General features: G+C 37.9%; 2 protein-coding genes across 2 annotated transcripts; one reads left to right on the forward strand and one right to left on the reverse strand.

Moving 5' to 3' along the window:
* The first annotated feature begins 1,341 nt into the window (after positions 1 to 1,341).
* c9 (complement component 9) lies at positions 1,342 to 8,402 on the forward strand. The gene is made up of 11 exons (XM_051895016.1): positions 1,342 to 1,500; positions 1,669 to 1,777; positions 1,899 to 2,049; positions 2,151 to 2,301; positions 5,654 to 5,792; positions 6,009 to 6,401; positions 6,680 to 6,920; positions 7,158 to 7,292; positions 7,591 to 7,766; positions 7,849 to 8,077; positions 8,174 to 8,402. Exons 1-11 carry the CDS (start codon positions 1,424 to 1,426, stop codon positions 8,323 to 8,325), a joined length of 1,953 nt encoding a protein of 650 aa, XP_051750976.1. The 5' UTR covers positions 1,342 to 1,423; the 3' UTR covers positions 8,326 to 8,402.
* Positions 8,403 to 12,791: 4,389 nt separating this feature from the next.
* On the reverse strand, positions 12,792 to 14,966 carry gas1b (growth arrest-specific 1b). The gene has a single exon (XM_051895505.1). The coding sequence runs from the start codon at positions 14,394 to 14,396 to the stop codon at positions 13,590 to 13,592; it is 807 nt and encodes a 268-aa protein (XP_051751465.1). The 5' UTR covers positions 14,397 to 14,966; the 3' UTR covers positions 12,792 to 13,589.
* Between the last annotated feature and the right edge of the window lie 6,617 nt (positions 14,967 to 21,583).

The following is a 21,583-nucleotide window of genomic DNA, read 5'->3' on the forward strand; positions in this document are numbered from 1 at the left end:
TAAATTCTGATAGGTATCTGAATGTAAAGTTTGCCTCAGAAGTGCCATGCTTTCCTACAAGCTATTTGCATATGAAGAGTTTTAATCTAAAATGTTAATTCTGATCATTTTAAATAATTATAATAATAATATATTTGTTTATAGTGCGCTTTTTAGTTCAGGTTGAATAATAATAATTTTGAAAAAGAATATTTTAGTTTCAGATTATCTGACAAAGTATTACAGTCTCTATCTAGTTTTAGTGTAGTTTTTAAGGTCGCGAACAGCCTTTCACCAATCATCTCCCAGATGTGCAGAAGAACTGAGTTTTTGGAATGCTGTTGGACTAATCTATAGTACAACTCTCCCAGTAAAAGTGCCCCAAAAACAGGAAAAGAGGAGAGGAGTGCAGTTCATGTCCCCTCCACCTTCCTGAGTGAGCTGAGGGGAAGTGTCTGAAGCATTAAAAAATGGTGTTCTCAGCACATAGTTGTTGAGTACAGGACAGGATCTATGTTCACTTTGACTGGCCAATGTTCCTCTGACCCTGCACAAAGACAAAATCAGAGCTGTATTGTTTTGTGACATAGTTGAATTTGATGAGTGGAGAAGGCAGCTGACTTGGCACAGATGAAGTGCATGTTGCTGATAGGTCACTTTAAAAATTGGAATCTACACTTATAATTACAATTAATCTCTGTTTATTACACCCTGTGCATCATCAAATAATTCACACACACATCCACCAAACAAACAGACCCATTCTGAAACCTGTAATCAGTAAAAACATTTGGACTTTTGATATGTCAATAGTATTTGTTTGAGATTTCAACATGTTTGTGAAATCAAGGCTCTCATGGTCAGAAATAAGACTGTTTTGTGGAAGGACTTGAGAAAACATAGGAATCACTTATTTATTTGTTTTATGTTTTAAAGAATTTGTTGTATTTTTTCAAAATAAATACAATATAAAATATATAAAATTAGTAATTTAAACAGAATGTAATCCCCAGGACTGGGTAAACATTAAAGTATTTTATTTGGAAATTTATTTGCCCGCTCCTCATCTGTAAAGCTACTATATAAAAATACTGTTGTCTAATATAGCATAGAGAATGCTAAAAGCGTTTTAAAACAAGAAATATTCCATAAGAACATAGATTCTGTGATATGTACAAAAATTCAGGTAAAACCAGGCAAAAACAGCTTGAAATATGTTAGTCAGATAGTTTAACATTAAACAGTTACAGTAAATGGCTGTGGCCTCACATGATTTAAGAAATCTGGGAAAGCACAACGATATACACAAACCTTTGAAGACACACATTTCCAAATCACTTGTCAACTCTAAAAAGCTTGATGTTAATTATTAACATTGAATCAATGCTTAAATACAAGTGTACACATTTCAACATGCATTCAAAGAACTGTCTAAAGCTTCACCATGAAGGCATTAGCTGCTTTATTTGTAACAATATGCATTTTTTATCAGGCTAATGGAAAGAGCATAACTGACCACATGTGAGTATGCACAATTTCATAAAAATTGGAATGTATGCTACACTGTTAGATGTGGAAAAATGTTACCTTTCTGTTTATTTTTAGTGTTAAACCATCGTTATGTGCTAGAATGGAGTTGGAATTGTAAGTTATTATAATAAAGCTGTTCGTTATTTGTCTTTCTCAAAGGCAAGGGCCCAGACGGGAGGTGCGGCAAATTAATGATCCTGCATCAATCGACTGCAAAATGAGTGCCTGGTCCGAGTGGACATCCTGTGACCCGTGCACTAATACCACGGTACTGGAATATCTCTTCTTCTCTGTCACTTTCTTTATGTATAATGTATTGTCATCTATTATCATCTGAAATTATTCTGATTTAATAATATTTGTAGCCTTCACCTGTGCTTGTGTAACAGCATCGCTCTAGGGGTATTGAGGTCTTTGGGCAGTTTAAAGGCTCTAGGTGCATATACCCAATTGGAGAGCGGAGACCCTGTAAACCTTCTACCAAATGCCAGATGGACCCTCCGCCCGTCTGCAAAAGCTCTCAATGGCAGTGTGCTTCAGGTCAGTATTTTTTTGTCTGTGCAAATTGGGTTGGTAGGTGTTTAGTTGTAAGGTAAATTGCTAAGCAATATTCATCATAAAGTATATTACTCTACCCTCAGGAATATGTATAAGCAAACATCTAAAGTGTAATGGGGATCATGACTGCGGAGAGTCAGATACGTCTGATGAAGACGATTGTGACGATATCAGGTCACCTTGCGGCAAGACAGCTGTATTTGAGTCTGACATAGCCACCCAAGCTGGATATGGGTCAGAGACTTTTTTAACTTATACAAATGTTAATAATGTACACACCTATTCAAAAGTCTGAGGTCAGTACGATTAAAAAAAAAAGAAATTAATACTTCTATTCAGCAAGAATGCATTAAATTGATCAAAAGTGACAGTAAAGACATTTATTTCGGTTTCACAGACAAGGCTTAAGCTAGTCCTAGAATAAAATGCATGTTTGAGCTGTTTTAACTGAAAGCAACTTGTACTGACAGATCTTAAAATATGTAAGTGCCATTGTTTTGTCTCAAGATGCACACCAGTAATGTTTTTTTCTAGTGTATGTTTATAAAGTTACTTAAATGTCCTAATCGAACTAAGGCCTAATCCTGGCTTAGGCTAAGCCTTGTCTCTGAAATCGGGCCATAATGTTAGAAAAGATTTCTATTTCAAATAAATGCTGTACTTCATCAAAGTATACTGAAAAAAATGATAATAATACAAAATGTTTCTTGAGCACCAAATCAGCATATTAGAATGATTTCTGGAGGATCATGTTACCCTGAATCACAGGAATATGTATATGTATGCATTTAGTTTAGTCATAGGGTGCAGGCTGACAGGTCCTTTACATTAAAAGATTAGTTCACTTTAAAATGAAAATTACCCCATGATTTACTCACCCTCAAGCCATCCTAGGTGTATATGACTTTCTTCTTTCAGAGGAATACAGTTATATTAATAATCACCCTGATGCTCCCAAGCTTTATAATGGAAGTACACGGAAAATGTTTTAAGGTCAAAAAAGTGCATCCATCTATCATAAACATACTCCACACGGCTCTAGGGGTTAATAAAGGCCTTCTGAAGCGAAGCGATGCGTTTGTGTAAGAAAAAAATCCATATTTCACACGTTATAAAGTAAAATAACTAGCTTCTGCCAGACCGCCTTCCGTATTCAACTTACGAAGAAAGTGTAACACCTCTCGTAGTTCAAAATGCTTACACTACGTCCTACGCCTTCAGTATTCAACTTATGAAACAAGCGTAACTGAGTTTTCCGTGGTTGAAATCAGAAGGCGGTAGGGCTGGGCAATTTGTCCGATTAATTCGAATTCATTGTTTTGCCTCGATTTTATTATTTTTAAATCGAAAAATCGCGATTATGAATGAATACAATTAGACATGTTGACAATACAGCAAGAGAAGAAAATAATCCGACCTCATGATGGCATGCCTGATTAACCGCTCTTGTGTGACGCTCTGTGAACGTAGAAAACATCTTAACTTTTCAAAATGCCGCAAGCGCACCGCAGGCCATGTGACAAGAACCAACCGATCAGCTTCGGCCTTTCCGTAACATCGAAAGCTCAGCCGAACAGCTGATCATAGCTGCACAAGGTGGGTTTTTATTTCTCATCTCCATAAATATATCTAGTAGTAAAGCTAATGCAAGGGCTAGAAATCAATTAATCCTTTGCTGATACTTCCTCGTCATCGTGGAGAGAGCAGTTCATGGTTGCATAGCAACGACAGATGCCACGGGAGCGCAAACGCTTGTGGAAAGGAGGAGAAACGCTTTCCACACGTTTTTAGACGCGATATGTGAACGGCCCCTTAAGCGGCTGTTTACCCAGAAATGCGTTATTGCAGTGAAAAAACGAGACACGGGCAGTGGAATGGGAAAAAAGCAAAGCTATTAAATGCAAGTTGAAGTTTTTTTAACTTGACCGCCGCGTTTTTAGAATGCTGTTTAATGGGTGAAACACTGCAAAAGACGCGAGACACGAGTGCAACACCCAAACATAAAAACAACAGGAAAAATTGCGCAATGGAATGCAAAGACCTGTAAAGAACTACTACTGTATGTTTGATATTTCATGCTTGCATGATGGTGACAGGCTGAAAGCTGCTGTTATTTTCTGTTTTTACAAAGCATTTGGTGTTAATAATAGCCTATTACTGGTGTTCTTTATTGCCATTACTTTTTGGCTGAGAAATATTTAGCATTTTTCTTATTTTAAATTATTTCTGAGTATATAGGATATGTTTAAGATAAGTTTGTACAACATTTGCCTTCATATTTAATGCATATTTTCTGAAAAGATATTTAACAAATTAGTCATTTGTATTATATTGATCACTTCAGGTATGTTGCACTTGGAATAGACCTTTTTTTTTTACCATATGGCAAATAAAGAGAATTAAATCATATTGTAGTTAAGTTTTTAAGCTGACTAGTTAAACATAAAAAAAAAAAAAAAAAATCGAAATCGAAATTGTGAATCGGTCAATCGTTCTGAAAAAAATCGAGATTTTATTTTTTTGTCAAATCGCCCAGCCCTAGATGGCGGTCTGGCGGAAGCTAGTTATTTTACTTTATAACGTGTTAGATATGGATATTTTTCTTACATAAACGCATCGATTCACTTCAGAATTCAGATTATTAATAGAACTGTCAGAGTTCCTCTGAAACCCTCCACCTCCCCCAGCTCCACCTGCCTAGATCTATGGCAGAGGCGTTTAACCCTATTCCTGGGCACCCACTGTCCTGCAATGTTTACTTCCAATCTGCTTCAACACACCTACATGTGAAGAGCTGATTTCCTGCTTCAGGTGTGCTGGATTACCGTTGGAGCTAATCTCTGCACGACAATGGATCCCCAGGAGCAGGGTTGAAGACCTCTGTGCTACAGGATTTATGCTGCGTTCAAGCCAGGTCACAATTAACATAATTTCGAGATGACAACATGTGATGTTCTACTTTGAGCTGTTTAACACTATCAACACATAAATCTATCTGCAGTGGTCAGGTGGTACAGCAGTCACGTGGTACATGTAGGAGCTTACAAGATGAAATTACGAGCTCTACAAGGACGTAAACGCTTTTTACAAGTTGAAATCTTGTAATTACAGGAATTACTACATAGCATAAATGCACCTTTATGTACATCATATTTATGTAGCAGCAGCATATCAAACATGATCACAGCAGAGTGTATCTATTAGTAGTAGAAAGTCCATACTTGCTCTGCAGCAGCGTAGCAGATCTAGTCCACCAAGACCAAATTCATTAACATTGTCATATCCATTACCATGCTAAAACTATTTTGAGAGTTGTCATGTTTGAAATTTCATTTTAAAATATTTTCAGATAGGAAACAATTATTTAAAATAGTAATATTTTACAATTTTAATATTTTTACTGTATTTTTCATAAGAAACCACCCCCAAACTTTTAAGCAGTAGTTTATGTAATTAAGAATACCAAGATTAATATATGCTGTTAAAGTACATTGTGCTATTTCATGTTTTGGGTTTTGCATTAACTAATGTCAACCCTGTCAACTTCTGTACATATTCTAAAGATGTTTAATTCTTGTCTCAACAGAATAAATGTTCTGGGATCTGGACCTCGAATGAATCCCTTTAATAACAGATTGTATAATGGCCAATGTAACCGAATCAGAGATCCAACTACATTGGAATATAACAGACTACCCTGGAACATTGGAGTTCTCAACTATGAGGTGAGTCTCTCAGTTTACTGATGTCAACTTTTGTTCTACAAAGGTTTTGGGTATTTATTGAGAGCAAAACTGAAAGAAACAAACTGTACATCTTCTAAAAATGACTGCAAGACAAATAAACCGACAAGTAAATAGTTAAAAGCACTTAAATTCTGACAAAGACAAACATCTTAAAAACACTATTTTTAGTCTTTACCCATGTCTCTTTATCTTCAGACAAAAGTGGAAGAGAGCAGCTCCAAGCAGATGTATGAGGACATTCACTCTTTAATAAAAGAGATAACTACAGAATCCTCCAAAACTTTTGAAGCAGGCTTAAGCTTTAAGTTTTCACCTACTGAGCCCTCCAGTGCTGATGAAGGTGGTGCTGCTGGCAGTGCTGGAAATGCTGGCAGTGCTGGAGATGTTGCCAGCCCCGGTGGGGGTGGTGAAGCTGCTAGTCCCAGTAAGAACGGTGGGACTGAAGCCGAAGGTCCTGGTGTGGCCGGTGAAGCCAAAGGTTCTGATGGGGGCCAAAATGACATGGTTATTAGTGGATCAGTAGAATTTGACACTAAGACTGAAAAAAACAATATCATCAAACAGCTGTCAGAAATCACGACGACCAAGGTGAGTGAGATTCAGGTGTATTTGTTTTATTGCTTTCTTGGGCAACTATTTTTTACCTGTTTGCACTTTATTTATTATAATTCACATCTTCAGGCCCATAAACCACCATGTGCATGGAACAGACTGAAATTCAAAAACTGAAGAAAGAGAAAGAAATATTCACAATAAATAGATGTTGTTTGTTTATGTAGGGTATGAAAAGAAATAATAAAGACTACCTTTTTTTCAAATCTGCAACATCTGTGTTGCTTCTACTACTAGCACGTGTTCTCTTTCAGAGAAAGACCTTCATGAGAGTGAAAGGCAGAGTGGAGCTGGCCACCTACAGGATGAGACAGCGAGGGCTGGAGGTATCCTCAACTTTCTTGGATGATGTGGATGCCCTGCCACTTACATATGAGAAGGGACAGTATTTTGCTTTCTTGGAGGACTATGGAACACACTTCACCAAGAACGGAAAGTCCGGTGGAGAATATGAGCTTATTTACGTAATGAATGAGGATATCCTCAAACAAAAAAGTAAGTTTGATACCACATTTCAAGTTTCTTTTGTAAGTCCTGGAGACCTTGGGGCAACGTCACAAAATGTTATAGCAATTCCAAAAGATATACATGATTCAAAGATACTGTGACATTTAAATGATACTCATTTATGTAAAGGCGTTAATGGGAAGGATACTTTTTCAGGCTGAAAGCCTCACTAAAGGATTATGACTTGTCTTTATTTAATGGTTCAAATTTGTCTAACTGCTGCAGAGGTCACTGAATCCACGATCAAGGACTGTGTCGAGGTTGGAATTAAAGGCAGTATACAGTTTTCCAAAATAGCTGAAGCAGAACGACACGTTAAACCAGTGGGCAACTGTGATACTATAACAGACAAACCCACAGGTGTGTATGTGTATACAATTTTTTTTTAATAGTAAGATATTAAAGGGATAGTTCACTCAAAATGAACACAAAAAAAGAAGATATTTTGAGAGAAAGAAAAACAATGTTTTTTGTCCATACAATAAAAGTCTTGATTGTATGACCAAAAACAGTTATTCAAAATATCTTATTTGTGTTACATGGAGGAAAAGACATGAGGGTGAACAAACAATGACATTTTTGGTGAACTATCCCTTCAAATTCAACAGACACATGCCTTCTGACAAAAATGTAATTTGTACACAATCTTGTTCACCAGATGACAGGGACACAAGGGGGGTTATTGATAAGGTACTGATCGCAGTGAGAGGGGGCAGTCCAGCCACAGCAGTAGCCATGAAGTCTCAGCTCACTAAAGATGGCATTCTAGACTATACTCAATATGTGGAATGGGCAAAGACCGTCTCTGCTCTACCTGCTCTCATTCACAGTGATGTAAGACACCTTCACTTTACATGCCAGTGCATGCGTGGTGACTGCTGTAATGGAACACAATTTGTTTTCATTGTGCTGGCAGCCTGAACCCATCTACAATGCCATCCCTTTGGACTTTCCTGATGCTCAGCCGAGGCGGGACAATCTCAGGAGAGCCATCGATGACTATGTCGCCGAGTACAGCGTGTGCAAGTGTCAGCCGTGCCAGAATGGTGGCACTGTGATCCAGATAGACGGGGAGTGTAAATGCATGTGCTTACCAGGGTCTGAAGGTGTCGCGTGTCAGATCGTTGACATGGAAATGGTGAAAGGTGTGTGTTTCTGTGCCTGTAAAACTTCCATACCCCTCATTTCTTTGAAAAGCTTTGAGTTGAGCATTCCATCTGTCTCTGTTCACGCATTTCTAGGTAAGTCTTTTGAACAGCTGGGGAACTGGGGCTGCTGGACTCCCTGGTCCCCCTGCTCCGGACGGCGTCGCAAACGGACGCGTACCTGCAATACTCGAGGTGTACCAAACGGAATCTGCAAAGGAGATACAACCAGTGAAGACTACTGCTAAGAGTCACAGAGTCACAAATAATCACTGATTATTAAAAGTGCTGTGTACAAAATAAGAAATAAACAGGTTCAATTACATGTACTTTCAAATATTACTCATAAAGAACGTTTTTTGGTATTGAACGCATTTTTGACAACACCGCCAGCTTGTGGTAAAAATAGGTAGTGCGTTCCAAATAGTTTGCATTGCATGATTACATTTACAGCAAGCTTTTCCCATATTACCCGACTGTGTCCTATCACGGCGGTATAGTATTACAAATTGATCCCATAGTACTTTAAAATATAGGCTACTACAGTAATTTACCAAGGTAGTTCAAAAATACCATTTAAATTTAGAAAAAAATAAACCATTTGTTTTTCTCTCTCTCCCACATATCATACTCATAACATTTAGGTGATATGAGTGAAATCACTTTTAGAAGGCAAAACTGGTAGGAATTATGCTGTATATCAGTAAAGCCACAAGATTTACTCACACAAAGAGAAATTAACCCAGGGTACATTTCCGTGAACGCGACTCATGCACCCTTGCTCACCTTGTTTACATTGTGTAGATTGTGACCAACCATACATTAACTTATGTATGTATTAACCACTTATACACATTTTTTTAATATTAATTACCATCCTCATTTCCTTTTTCCCCTTTTATTTGTGATTTGCATACATTGTATTTTAGTTTAATGCTCATGTCAGCATAATCATGCTGGATTAGAAACATAAATAGATAAAAAACATGAGAACTAGTGTTTTGGGCCACACAAAAAAGGCATGAATGTATGAGGAATAGATGTGATGTTGAGGTAGATGGCTCGCTTTTCACTCTTCTTGGGCCTCTAGAGGTCAGGTTAATAGAGTAGCTCTCTTAACTCCCTATTGAGCCTCTGAGAAGCTCCTTTCAGCTTCAATACCCTTCAAGAGTCAACTTGTGGCAGCAATGGCTTTGGTCTGAGACCCCATCTAGAAATAACACTCCAAGAACAAAAAAAAAAAACAAAAAAATTAGTGCACACAGGGGCAATTAGAGAGAGAGAGAAAAAACATTTAGATGTACATTCACAATGTTTCATCAAAATATGGTGAATTGTTCAATAGTAAAATTCCTTGACACTCATTTTTTATAGTATTCTAATATAATGAATAATATTGAGCAGGATTTTTTTCTTAGAGAAAAGGAAAATATCTCGCAATGAGCTGAAAGGTGCACCTCCTTCTCCACTCCCAAAGAAAAAAAAAATAAAATGTCCCAGTGCAGTCAGATTCTGACTTCCCTGAGGTCATGGCATCCATTGAAGTTTCTAAGAGCCGTCACGCCACATTACCTTTCCCATCTGTCTCGGCACCGTGAAAATTAAGTTATGCCCCATGTCAGCACAGTTTTGTTTCTCTTCTCTCACTCTTTTCACTGCTCCCCTCTTTTTCTTCATCCCCTTGATGGAAGAAAAAATGGACATAGAAGCGCAATCAAGTCATATGCACTCATGCAGTCCAGCTCACTATTGCACACTAAAGTATGCTGATGGTGTGGAGGGGTCCTCTGTTTGTCCATGAAGGGTCATTCAGAAAAGGCCCTTCACTGCCTGCCCTTCCCCCAAATTCCTTCTTTTAAAAACCCCTTAAAAACCAACCCCCTCTTCCCATCCACTGACAACTGAACCTCACCCCTCTCCCGCATTCCCCACTCAAACTGTTTTCATGTTTGGCATATGCCCCGGTCAACAGATAAAATGTGCTATGGAAAAAACTTCCACAAAAACTGCTCCTTGTCTCATTGCTTACGTAAAACCATGATGTAGATTAACTGTTTTCTGTCGAAAGGAGGGTTGTGAAGTTTTATCGCATGTTGAATCTCAAAGCAAACTCCAGCTATACAGCATGCTGACACAAGATCTTTTAAGAATTTGAAAGAAATAGGTAACTATTTCTTTCACTTCTCTTACACTCAAATCAGTGGACATAACTGGATTAACAGAAGTGTTGTCAGTTTTAAAGGGGCCTGTTCTCAAGAAAAACTGAATGTGACAGGTTCAACACAGCATGTCTGATCTGAGAAATGGCTCCCCTTTTACTAAGTCCCAGTGGGGCCCTTCACCTGACGAGGATGAATAGTCAGTTCACCTCATCTTGTTACTTCTAACTGACAGAAAACAAGCACAAAAGTTTAGTTAGTAGTCAGTATGCAGTCTTTGGAAATACTTTCAACATGAAACCTGAAGAAAAGAATTGCCAAATATCTGGTAAAAAAAAAAAAAAAAAACCTAAAAGGGGAAATTAAATGTTTCGCCCAAAATATTTTAAAGTATTACATGTTTCATATACACTATATTGCCAAAAGTTTTAGGACGTCTGCCTTTACGTGCACATGAACTTTAATGACATCCCATTCTTAATCTGTAGGGTTTATTATGGAGTTGGCCCACCCTTTGCAGCTATAACAGCTTCAACTCTTCTGGGAAGGCTTTCCACAAGGTTTAGGAGTGTGTTTATGGGAATTTTTGACCATTCTTCTAGAAGTGCATTTGTGAGGTCAGGCAGTGATGTTGGCAAGAAGGCCTGGCTCGCAGTCTCCGCTCTAATTCATCCCAAAGGTGTTCTATCGGGTTGAGGTCAGGACTCTGTGCAGGCCAGTCAAGTTCCTCCACACCAAACTCGCTCATCCATGTCTTTATGGACCTTGCTTTGTGCACTGGTGCGCAGTCATGTTGGAACAGGAAGGGGCTATCCCCAAACTGTTCCCACAAAGTTAGGAGCATGAAATTGTCCAAAATGTCTTGGTATGGTGAAGCATTAAGAGTTCCTTTCACTGGAACTAAGGGGCTAAGCCCAACCCCTGAAAAACAACCCCACACCATAATCCCCACTATATTTGTACTATAAATAGTGCAAGTAGTGTGTTCACAATGAAAAATTCATATAAAAGTGCACTTTAAATACCCGGATGATGTACATAATTAACTGAAAAAAAGAAGTGTGAAAGATGTTGGACACTTCATGTACTCAATTGTCACAGCTTTAATTACTTAGTGGAGCGGGAGGGGTTATCAGACTCCAATGTTGAATGACAAAATACCAGTATAAAATTCACACACTACAAGGTTGAGTACATGCATAGTGTGTCATTTGGGACACAACTATAGTTTTTGAAAAAGTGACCTCCACCACTTCTTCATTTGAACCAGATTAACATAATTTACATTGCACTATCTCCTCCTTCTGCTCTCTCAAGAATGTTCAGTCTGCTCTTTCTAGAGGTGTCAGCTAGAAGACAGAATGAAGTGCCAGGTCATTGTGTGCTGCCTCTATTGTGTGTTTAGTATTAGCATGACAGAAGTGCCACTCCACTTCTCCTTCATTCATTAAGACTGAGGAGCCTTGTCCCACATCTGCCTCGAAATGAACTATCACAGCTACCATCTTGGATCTCTAGAAGTCTTGAAACATAAGCATTAAAATTCACTATTTTCTCAATGATTGTGAGAGTCTGGTATTTTTAAGGTGTTGGGGAAAGGGCAAATTCTATAATATTTTATGGGATAATACCTTTCTGCTCTTTTGTATTTGGAATGCTAACTAGGTATCAAGCTGTATTGTTATATTAAACTTCACAGAACAAAGAGGCATATGGAATCCAAGAGGAGATTTGTACTACCCAAGTGCTACTCACACTGAGAAACAAACTCTTTCAAGCAATGACAAGCCCACTTAAACACACACACACACACAGTAGCAGATTGAGTGCGTTTGTGATGGCTACTTGAGGCTTCATTCACGCGAACACCGCTTTTTTCCTTGTCAGCCTGAGTGAAGACTTTAAATAAACACTCAAGCTTTGAACAAATAAGCCAGTCGAGGCCTTACTTGGCTCATGCTCAAGTCTGATCCCGTTTAAAGACAACCTCATTTGTATCCTTAGATGTTGAGAGTCTCTGGGAACTTAGACTAACTCCCTCTGTAAACATTTATGTTTACAAGGTCAAGTGCAGGAACAGAGCCAAAATCTTTCACTAGCAGATTACTTTGGTAGGTGTAACATTTATAAACTGCAGTGGGTGTCAGGTGGAAATCGAAGTTTTTTTGATGACAGCCCAAGAACATCATTGACTAAATTAATTAAAACTAGTGATATTTAATGCTCATTTTATAGTATATTAGCATATATTCCAAATTGTAAGTTAAAAATTTTTCTGCTCTCAAGTGTACAGTAGAAAGTAAAAACATACCTACTTGACAATAGATCTGCATGATGGACATGAAGACTGTCAGTAAGCTGTTGCACAACTGATAAAAAAGACAATCATTAAAATCTAGTTGAAGACGGGAAATGTTATTAGTAATGTAATGTTAAATGCTATATTTAAGTTAAATCCATGTGCAATTATGTTAGTTATTTAAGCTGTTTTCACAAAAATACACAGCGGTTGTTTTGGTTTGTATAGTGAAATAACCAGACACAAAAAGGTCAAATGGTTTTGTAATAATTTGGAGCCAATCTTTATGAACATTATAAACAGTATTACATGGTATTCTTTATCAACATTATTCACACAATTATATGATACAGAAACATACACATTTACAATAATTATGTTGTTCACATACAATTTACACTAACCAATATTTCATACAAAAATAAACTTCTAGTAGGTCTATTTATCTCTTTGAATAGAAGTTTTTCACAATAGTTCATAATAACTTAATATATAGTGAAGCACATATTTCCAACATATTTTCCTGACATCAAAAACAACTTACTCCTTTTCATGGTGCGCAGATTTTGGCAGCTTAACTAGGTTTTGAAACAACCTTTAACTATGGGATTCTGGTTTTCTTCTTCCACCATTTTCTTCCTTTTAACCGTTGGTCTATTTCTCTCGTGTAGCCTACCTGTACAATATAAGCACCTAAGGAAATGCAAATATAGGGTCAAATACAAAGTGCGAATGATTCGAACACTTTCATAGGAGCTACTTTTTTTTTTTTTTTTTGTCAGTTTTCGATGAGATTCGTCTTGTGCAACACAAATGTCTCATGGTGCCACCGCACAAAAGCATTTAAACAAAACACAATTGGTCTCGTCATATTTGTGTGTGTAAACCAACAATAAAGTGATAAGTAATAGGCTACTTGTAACTTTCGAACCGAGGGGAACCCCATTTCCACCAAGGATACAAGTCCTAATTTAGGGGGTTAGAACTTTTATTACTCCCATTATTTTCACCCAGGCCAAATATGCAGCTAACCACTTAGCTCTGAAAACATGATTTATCTTAATATAACAAACGCAAGAAATGTCAAAATGGTGGACATCACAATCGAACACTTTTGTGCTCTTAAATCCCAGGCATCGTTCTCTTCTTCCTCATAATCCGTCTCGTAGTCTTCCTCCAAGTCGTCCTCGGTATCTGAAAAGCCACTACCGACATATCTGTCGTTAAAGCATAAGTTTTTCATGCTGACTTTGACATATTCGCATATGGTCCTCTCTGTGCCGTCGCACACGCAAGTGTCCAAAAGCTGGGCTTTTGGAATGGAGCGCATGTTCGTGATGACCCGCCGGCAGTCGTCCGAACAGCGCTCTCCACTGAACAGTTTCCTGCAGTGATACAGATAGTCCCGCATGGCGGTGCTGCACTCGAGATCCTTCTCGCACTGTTTACGGGCTTCGGTGCAGCCCATGTGGCTGGTTCTGGGCATACAAGGCTCTATGGCTCGCTTGGTCATCTTACATAAAGTGTCCGAGGCGCACTCGCAGTCCTCCAGTGCCGGGCCGTTCACAGTCAGGTTAAGCTGAATGATGGAAGAAATGCAGTGGCTAGGGCATTTCTTCCTATTGCCGTTTATTACCGGACCACACGCGTGTAAATACTGAGTATACGCGTAGTGACACTCCGGTTCTCCTTGGCACTTCATGATAGCCTGCCAGCATATCAAACGCTGGATGTGTGCCGGTGATGCGGTGCATAAACGACTAAAACATATCAATGCACAGCCGATGGACAAAATCAATATCTGCAGCCGTAGAGTGACTGCAGGGTTGTCAGGCCGTGCCATTCCTTGATGTGCCCACATGCAACTGCTTAAAAATTAACTTATTGGGTCAAGGGTTTCTATTTGTTGGTCCATCATCCATAATGTTTCTCTGTTCTTACCAGAGATTGAAACAAACAACTCCCCTTGTTCCATGCCCGCCGTCGTCTAGCAGCGTTTTGTTGACCACTTTAGTTAAGTGTGTTCATATTTGTTCCTTCACTTTCCACAGAAACATGCATCGAAATTTATCTATGGACAAAACTCCATATGGTTGGAATGAATCCCATTTGCTCACTGCCGCGAAAGCAAAACGTGCAGCAACATCTTGATGCGCGTCGACTCTTTCTTCGCTGCTCTTGACTGCAGTAATCCAGCAATAAATCTACGCTTTAAAAATTACATCAAAACATCCCAAAAAGCGATCTCACACTGCATATTGTTCAAATAACAAAGCTGGAAAAAGTACAACTCACTCTGACTCCTCTCTGGGACTTGTTGGTGTATCCGTTCAGTTACCCAGACCCCCAGAAGTACGCATGCAGCACACTATTGGTCCGATCAGTTGTTGTGATTTCTGACGTCATTTGAGGGTGGAGGTCAGAACTTGATGAAGGTCGAGAATGTGGAGAGGGTGCGGGCCGTAATTTGACTTGATAAAGCATCAGTCCCCGCCTACAGCTAGAATATTTTGGCTGTCAAAGTGCATTGCATCTCTCATCCGATGTCTCTGCCCAACCCTCAGCACCCAAAAAGCTCTCAGTTCTAATTGAACGTAATTATTATTTTAACTTGTAGCCACTTATTTTGCTCGACAGACCTCAGCATGTCCTAAGAAGTGTTTTAATAAGTATCCATAAAAGTAGCTTATTAACCTGAGAAATAACATGAAGAAAAGGGACAGAACTTTTATAGGAAAATATCTGAATAAGGTTGATACCACAAAACACCATTTATCATTTAATACCATTTAATAAAATATAGCCTATACATGTTATTTTGTTTGATTTAAAATAGAATAACCTCTGGATTCTCAGTGAAAAATCTTGATCCATTGCTTCCATTCCTCACAAATAAGGAAATTGTCATTTTGAAGGGAAAATGATCAGGTTTATTTTTAAATACCCATTTTTTAAGAAAACATCAAACCAGACATTCTAAAGGAATTGACATAGACTTCGCATACAGGTTTTTGTGTTCTTATAGTTTACATGGTTTCATTTTACATTGGTTTATGTCTCTCCAAGTCTAACAGGCAGCATTTTGCAGACATGTTGTTTTATTTTGCTAAGGAGAATTACCATTACAAACACTTGTAGATATTGTTAAGGTGTTTTCTGTGATGACATGCCCTAAGCATTGCATATGGTCTGCAGTGAGGGTCAGGACTGCATGAACAACCCTTTGATCCTTTCTGGTTGGTTTGATTAACAGGCTTCTGTTCTCACACTTCCCCATCCTCCACAGCATTACACAAAAACCCTTGGCTTGTTCATGTTCAACATCCAGATAGTAGCAGGTTTTGAGATGTTTATTAACTATATATTTGATGTTATGTATATATCTCAATTCCATTAAACAAATAGCATTGACTTCCTAGCTCATGTACACATTCTAAATGACGGATTATGATCATCACCTGGCCCAGATCTGCAGAAAGAGAAGGAGCAGTTTTTGGAGAACAGAGTGGACTGTGTTATCCATGCTACATTGGCCCTATCACACTGCTGCACTCAAACCACAAAGCTTGGGCAGCTGGCCAAAAATGCCCCCTATCCCTACCCCCACCTTTCAACATTTTCTCCTTTTCCCAATTAGAGAGATTAGATGGCCTATTTGGGAGGAAAGGAGCAAACAGTCTCATGCAAATTGGGACATTCCACTGTAAAACTGTAATAGCACATCCATTTCTCTTGATGGCATGACGTGAGATTCACAATGTTGTTTTGAAAGGGTAATGAGAAAAGTGCTGTAGTTTTGCTATCTAATGTGCTAATATTCAGAAAGATATATTTTAAATAATAGATCCATCACATTTTCTAAAATCACAAAACTATAACACAACAAGCAACGAAACTGCTTGCCCAACACAGTGAGAAAACTGAATATGAGCCCTGTACATTTTCGTTCACACGCAGAGAACTCCAGAGTTCAAGGCTTCACTCCTCACAAAGGATGATTTTGTTCGATCTGGTGAGACTATTACTGCAAGATGTTGGCATTTCCTTTTCTTATAGAGAGAACTGCTGTGAAATGTATTCAGAATCTCTCTGAGGAGACGGTTGTTCCCTCTTGCCAAGCTGTCAGACCTGTTTATCATTATTTGCTGTAAAGTAGCCCAGGCTTTGCGATCAAGGGAAAAACTAAAAAAGAACTTTCAGTGGAAAAACCTGAGATTCGTCTAATTAATTTGAGTTCTAGAAAAGTTCTAGCTCTTTTCCTACACGTATGCTGCTGAAATCCAGTCTGAATCATGTCAGTGTTGGACGCAGACCAGAAATGAAGCGAGCCAAATTTTCTCTCGCTCAGATGAAATCTGAGGCATGAACAGACAGCGCTGTCCTTCTTAACTTTAACCAGTTCCATACTTAATACTTTTATAGATATAGATGACACTGTAAAAAAAAAGATTTTTTGAAGTTTTAAATGAGACAAAGATTATGGAGTATATTTTACAAGAAAACAATTTTGTTTTTTCTACTTGAAAAAATTATGTTTATTCCAAAGTGTTACTTGTTACTGTGCAGTTTCTTTATAATTAACTGTGAAATTTACTGGCAATTTCTGAGTGAATATTATTTCTACACCAATATTTTTTATTTTTTTTTATCATACTATTTTATACTATCATACTATATCCTTCCTTCCTTCATAATTTACACTGTATCTTACATTTGTTTTAAGCTTGCATGCGCTACTTTTTTCTGTTCTGTTGTAATTGTTTTGTTAAAAATTTCAATTAAAAACAAATAAATAAATAAATAAAAATAACACAGCATTCCTTTTCCTATTGAAAACCTTTTCCTATTTTGTATGGTTGCCCACAGTGACAATAAGTCATAACAACTTTAGAATAGGAATGCTGAGGTTTTTTTTTTTTTTTTAGAAAGAAGATACATGGCTTTCTCAGCACTCCAGAAGTCTCAGTCTTCATGTCTCCACCACTGTCACAAATGATTACACGCACTCAAGCTTCATTGCCAAAAACATATTCATCAGGACCTCCCTCGTAAAGAAGCTCTTAAAGGCACAGCGATTGCACACTATGATATTAGTTTGTTGCCAAAACGGCCCGGCTCCACCAGTCCGGTCTTTTCATTCTGATTTAATGGAAACAGCTGTTAACTGTCTCTCTGTTACTTTCAGTGTATGTTTGTTTAACTGTCTGCTTTCTTTTTCATAACTTAAGCAAATGTTTCTGAATGACCTGTTGCAGCCATTTCCTGGGTCTTTTTTTATTAGGAAGACCCTCTCTAAAGCGTTTTATATAAACACCATCTGTTGAACTGAGCACATACTTTTATGTGGAATTTCCCTCTTTTAAAGTCAAGGATTGTAATGTGTCGCTAATGTCTAGTATGTAACACATCCATCTTGGCTATCATAATAAACTTTGTGTGTGTGTGTGTGTGTGTGTGTGTGTTAGCTAAAAGCATTAAATGGATTGTTGGCCTTTTACTGTCCTCACTTAGACAGCCTGTAAAGTGCACTTGACCCTAAAGTAATGGTCTGGTAATATTTAAACAGTACGGTCATAGTTACAAAGCATCTGTGAAATGAATAGAACAGAACTGAGTGATGTTTTCACAGTTGTAAAACTGATTTCTTGATCAGAATTTCAAATTATTAACATTGTGCCAAATATTTACTCTGAAACACTCTGGATGTTTGGTTGTGTGCTGCCCACAATATGGTTTATAACGGATCTAAATAGAAGGCCCTAAACATGTTAAATATATATATATTTTTCCTGCTCATTGTTTTATTGAGATGGGCATTATATCGAACAAGACAGAATGCAGGATGGGACTTGATTTTGTCCATCAGGAATTGATTGGAGGGTAGCATTGCAAACTACAGTGCTCAGCGTAAATGAGTACACCCCCTTTGAAAAGTAACATTTTACACAATCTCAATGAACACAAAAACAATTTCCAAAATGTTGACAAGACTAAGTTTAATATAACATCTGTTTAACTTATAACATGAAAGTAAGGTTAATAATATAACTTAGAGAACAAAATTTTCAGTTTTACTCAAATTAGGGTGATGCAAAAATGAGTACACTCCACTGAAAGTCTCTGGAGCAAAGCTAAATTTTAGACTACAAATGTCTAATTTAACAAGAATTCAACCACATGTGAGTCTAATTATTCATTACACAGGTGTCCAGCAGACAGTTGACTATGTTAAAACTTCTTCCAATTTCATGCTGTCAGCAATGGCACCACATGGAAGAGAAATGTCACAAGACCTGAGAAAGAAAATCATTTCTTTACACCAGAAAGGTGAAGGCTACAAGAAGGCTTATCAGTCAGAATACTGTAGCAAAAGTGCTACAGAAATTTAAAAAAGATGGAACAGCAACCATCTCACAGAGATGTCCAGGTTGTCCACGGAAGTTAACACCTCGACAGAAGCGTCTTCTGATGAGAAGGGTTGAAGAAAATCGGCATGCAAGTTCACTGCAGTTATCTAAAGAAGTAGAGAGCCAAACTGGGGTGACTATTTCCCGTGACGCAATACGGCGAGACCAAGATAAATGTTTTTGGAACTCATGGCTTTAAAACTGTATGGCATCGCAAAGGTGAGGAATACAAAGAAAAATGCATGGTGCCTACAGGGAAACATGGTGGTGACAGTGTCCTTATGTGGGGCTGCATGAGTGCTGCTGGTGTCGGGGAGCTGCATTTCATTAATGGCATCATGAATTCACAGATGTACTGCTCTATACTGAAAGAGAAGATGCAACCATCACTCCGTGCCCTTGGTCGTCGTGCACTTTTCCGTCATGACAATGATCCTAAACACATTTCTGAAGAAGAACAGTGTGAAAGTGATTCAGTGGCTCCTGATCTGAACCCAATCGAACACCTATGGGGAATTCTGAAGAGACAAGTTGAGCATCACTCTCCATCCAGCATCCAGTCTTTAAAAGAGGTCATTCTTGAAGAATGGAAAAAGAGAGATGTTGCAAAATGTCGCCAACTTGTTCATTCCATGTCTAGAAGACTTGGTGCTGTCATTAAAAATCATGGAGCCATACAAAGTACTAGATGTAGTAGTTTTTGTTATGGGGTGTACTCATTTTTGCATCACCCTAATTTGAGTAAAACTAAAAAATATGTGTTCTCTAAGCTATACTATTAACCTTACTTTCATGTTATAAGTTAAACAGATGTTATATTAAACTTAGTCTTGTCAACATTTTGGAAATTGTTTTTGTGTTCATTGAGATATTGTTTAAAATGTTAAATGTTATCTTATTGCCCTTGCCCTCGTGTCTGTGTACACAACATCAGAGAGGAAATGTAGTTGCAAGAGGCTGGGCATGTTAATGTTTTTGATTAAAGATTGAGGGGGCATATATTTAAAATGCTATTTAGTTGCTATTTCAGCTAGCTGTTGTGTCAAGTGATGTTAATATAGGGTGAATTCAGGGTGATTGAGACACTTTTTGCCATTGAGATAACTTGGAAAAAGTTTCCCAATCAACCTGAATTCACCCTACAGAACCTTTCTGCAAAGTGTTAACCATTTTACATCAAAGAACAGATGAAATTTGTTCCATGTGGGCTAACTGACATCATAGCTCCCAAGACTGTTTGACCCATTAAGCCTCAGTATGTTTGATGATTAAAAGAGAAATCATGGTGGTCCTGAGCAGAGCTTTTACTCTCTCACGGTAGATCATTTTACATTCTTGTACAATTTATAATCTTATACTGTAACATATTTTGGAAAACTGACCTACAGCTGTTGGTCACTTCAAAATCAACATTAAATTTTGGTATTCACCTTCTCATCAAGTAAACTCACTATAATAACTATTACAACACTGAAAACAAGTCAAAACATTTTATACCATGATCTGCATTGATGTTTGTGCATATACATCACATGTGCACCAATGCCAAGCAAGTAAAGCTGTTAATGTCAGCAGCGAGTGTAATGACATCAGCTCTGTCCCTCTCATTAGGCCCATGTTTTTGTTGATTTGTTTAGGGAGGGGATATGAGATGTAAATAAGGTCTCTGTTGCCTATTGTATCCTGTATCTGTCCCTCTTCCTTCCCTCCCCCTTCTGATTATCATCTCAGCTGGAAAGTTCCCACAAGGCCTGAATGTTTTTTTACCGTAAGCCAATCAAGTGGCATGAAGGCAGGCCAGTGTGAATGATCCATTGTCTGTCCATGGAGGGCTGGAGAGAGGGGAGGAGAGTGGAATTGTTTGGGGCTTGAGCTGAGTTCACCACTATCAACACAGATGACAGTGAGTTTCTAAAAGAGTATAGACAAAACTCAGATTCAGTTTTTTATGTATCTTCATTGCATATGTTTTAGTTTTGGTCCAATCATTACAAAATTGCAAGGGAATGTGTTTGAAAGACTGCTGTTACCATGAGACATTCAATTTAAGAAAAACAATTCTTCAGGAATTAGCAGGAGATGGGAAGCAAACAAGTTTATTTTGGATGATGACAATGATTCATTTATCAATAACATCAGAGCATTTTTAAAAGGTTTTTTTTAGCAAGTTACAAGAATTCCCAAATTGTTCTACCATGCTGTATCCTCTATGGTCTTTGTCCTTCCACTTTTTCATGTTGACATCAGCATACTATGGTTAAATAATCACTAGCACTAATAAATCGATGTGTTCTACAGAGATGAGCTTTCCTCACATTGGCTTAAATTCACATATGCCCACTTGGGTTGTGCATTTGGAAGTCCCACACACGCAGTTGGACAATCTGCTGTCAGCCATTTTGATGAAAAAAAATGTACCTTTAGGGGTACAACACATTATACAAGTCAATTGGGCAGTGACTCTTAAAGGGACAACTTTGTATCTTATTCACCCCTAAAAGTGATATACTCTTAAAAATACAGGTTCTTTATTAGTATCAGTGGTTCCATGAAGAACCTTTAATATTTTGTAAATTGCACAAAATGTTCTTCATAGTGAAAAAAAGTTCTTCAGATTATTAAAGGCTCACTATGTAACTTT

This window comes from Ctenopharyngodon idella, chromosome 5, assembly GCF_019924925.1.
Source record: "Ctenopharyngodon idella isolate HZGC_01 chromosome 5, HZGC01, whole genome shotgun sequence".
Lineage (NCBI taxonomy): Eukaryota > Metazoa > Chordata > Actinopteri > Cypriniformes > Xenocyprididae > Ctenopharyngodon > Ctenopharyngodon idella.

Bases quoted from the DNA above. Each gene is read 5' to 3' on its own strand.
- c9 (XM_051895016.1), top strand. From the start codon at position 1,424: ATGAAGGCATTAGCTGCTTTATTTGTAACAATATGCATTTTTTATCAG. The intron at 6,402-6,679 runs GTGAGTGAGATT...GTTCTCTTTCAG, and splicing joins CAGAAATCACGACGACCAAG to AGAAAGACCTTCATGAGAGT. The intron at 8,078-8,173 runs GTGTGTGTTTCT...ACGCATTTCTAG, and splicing joins TGACATGGAAATGGTGAAAG to GTAAGTCTTTTGAACAGCTG.
- gas1b (XM_051895505.1), bottom strand. From the start codon at position 14,396: ATGTGGGCACATCAAGGAATGGCACGGCCTGACAACCCTGCAGTCACT.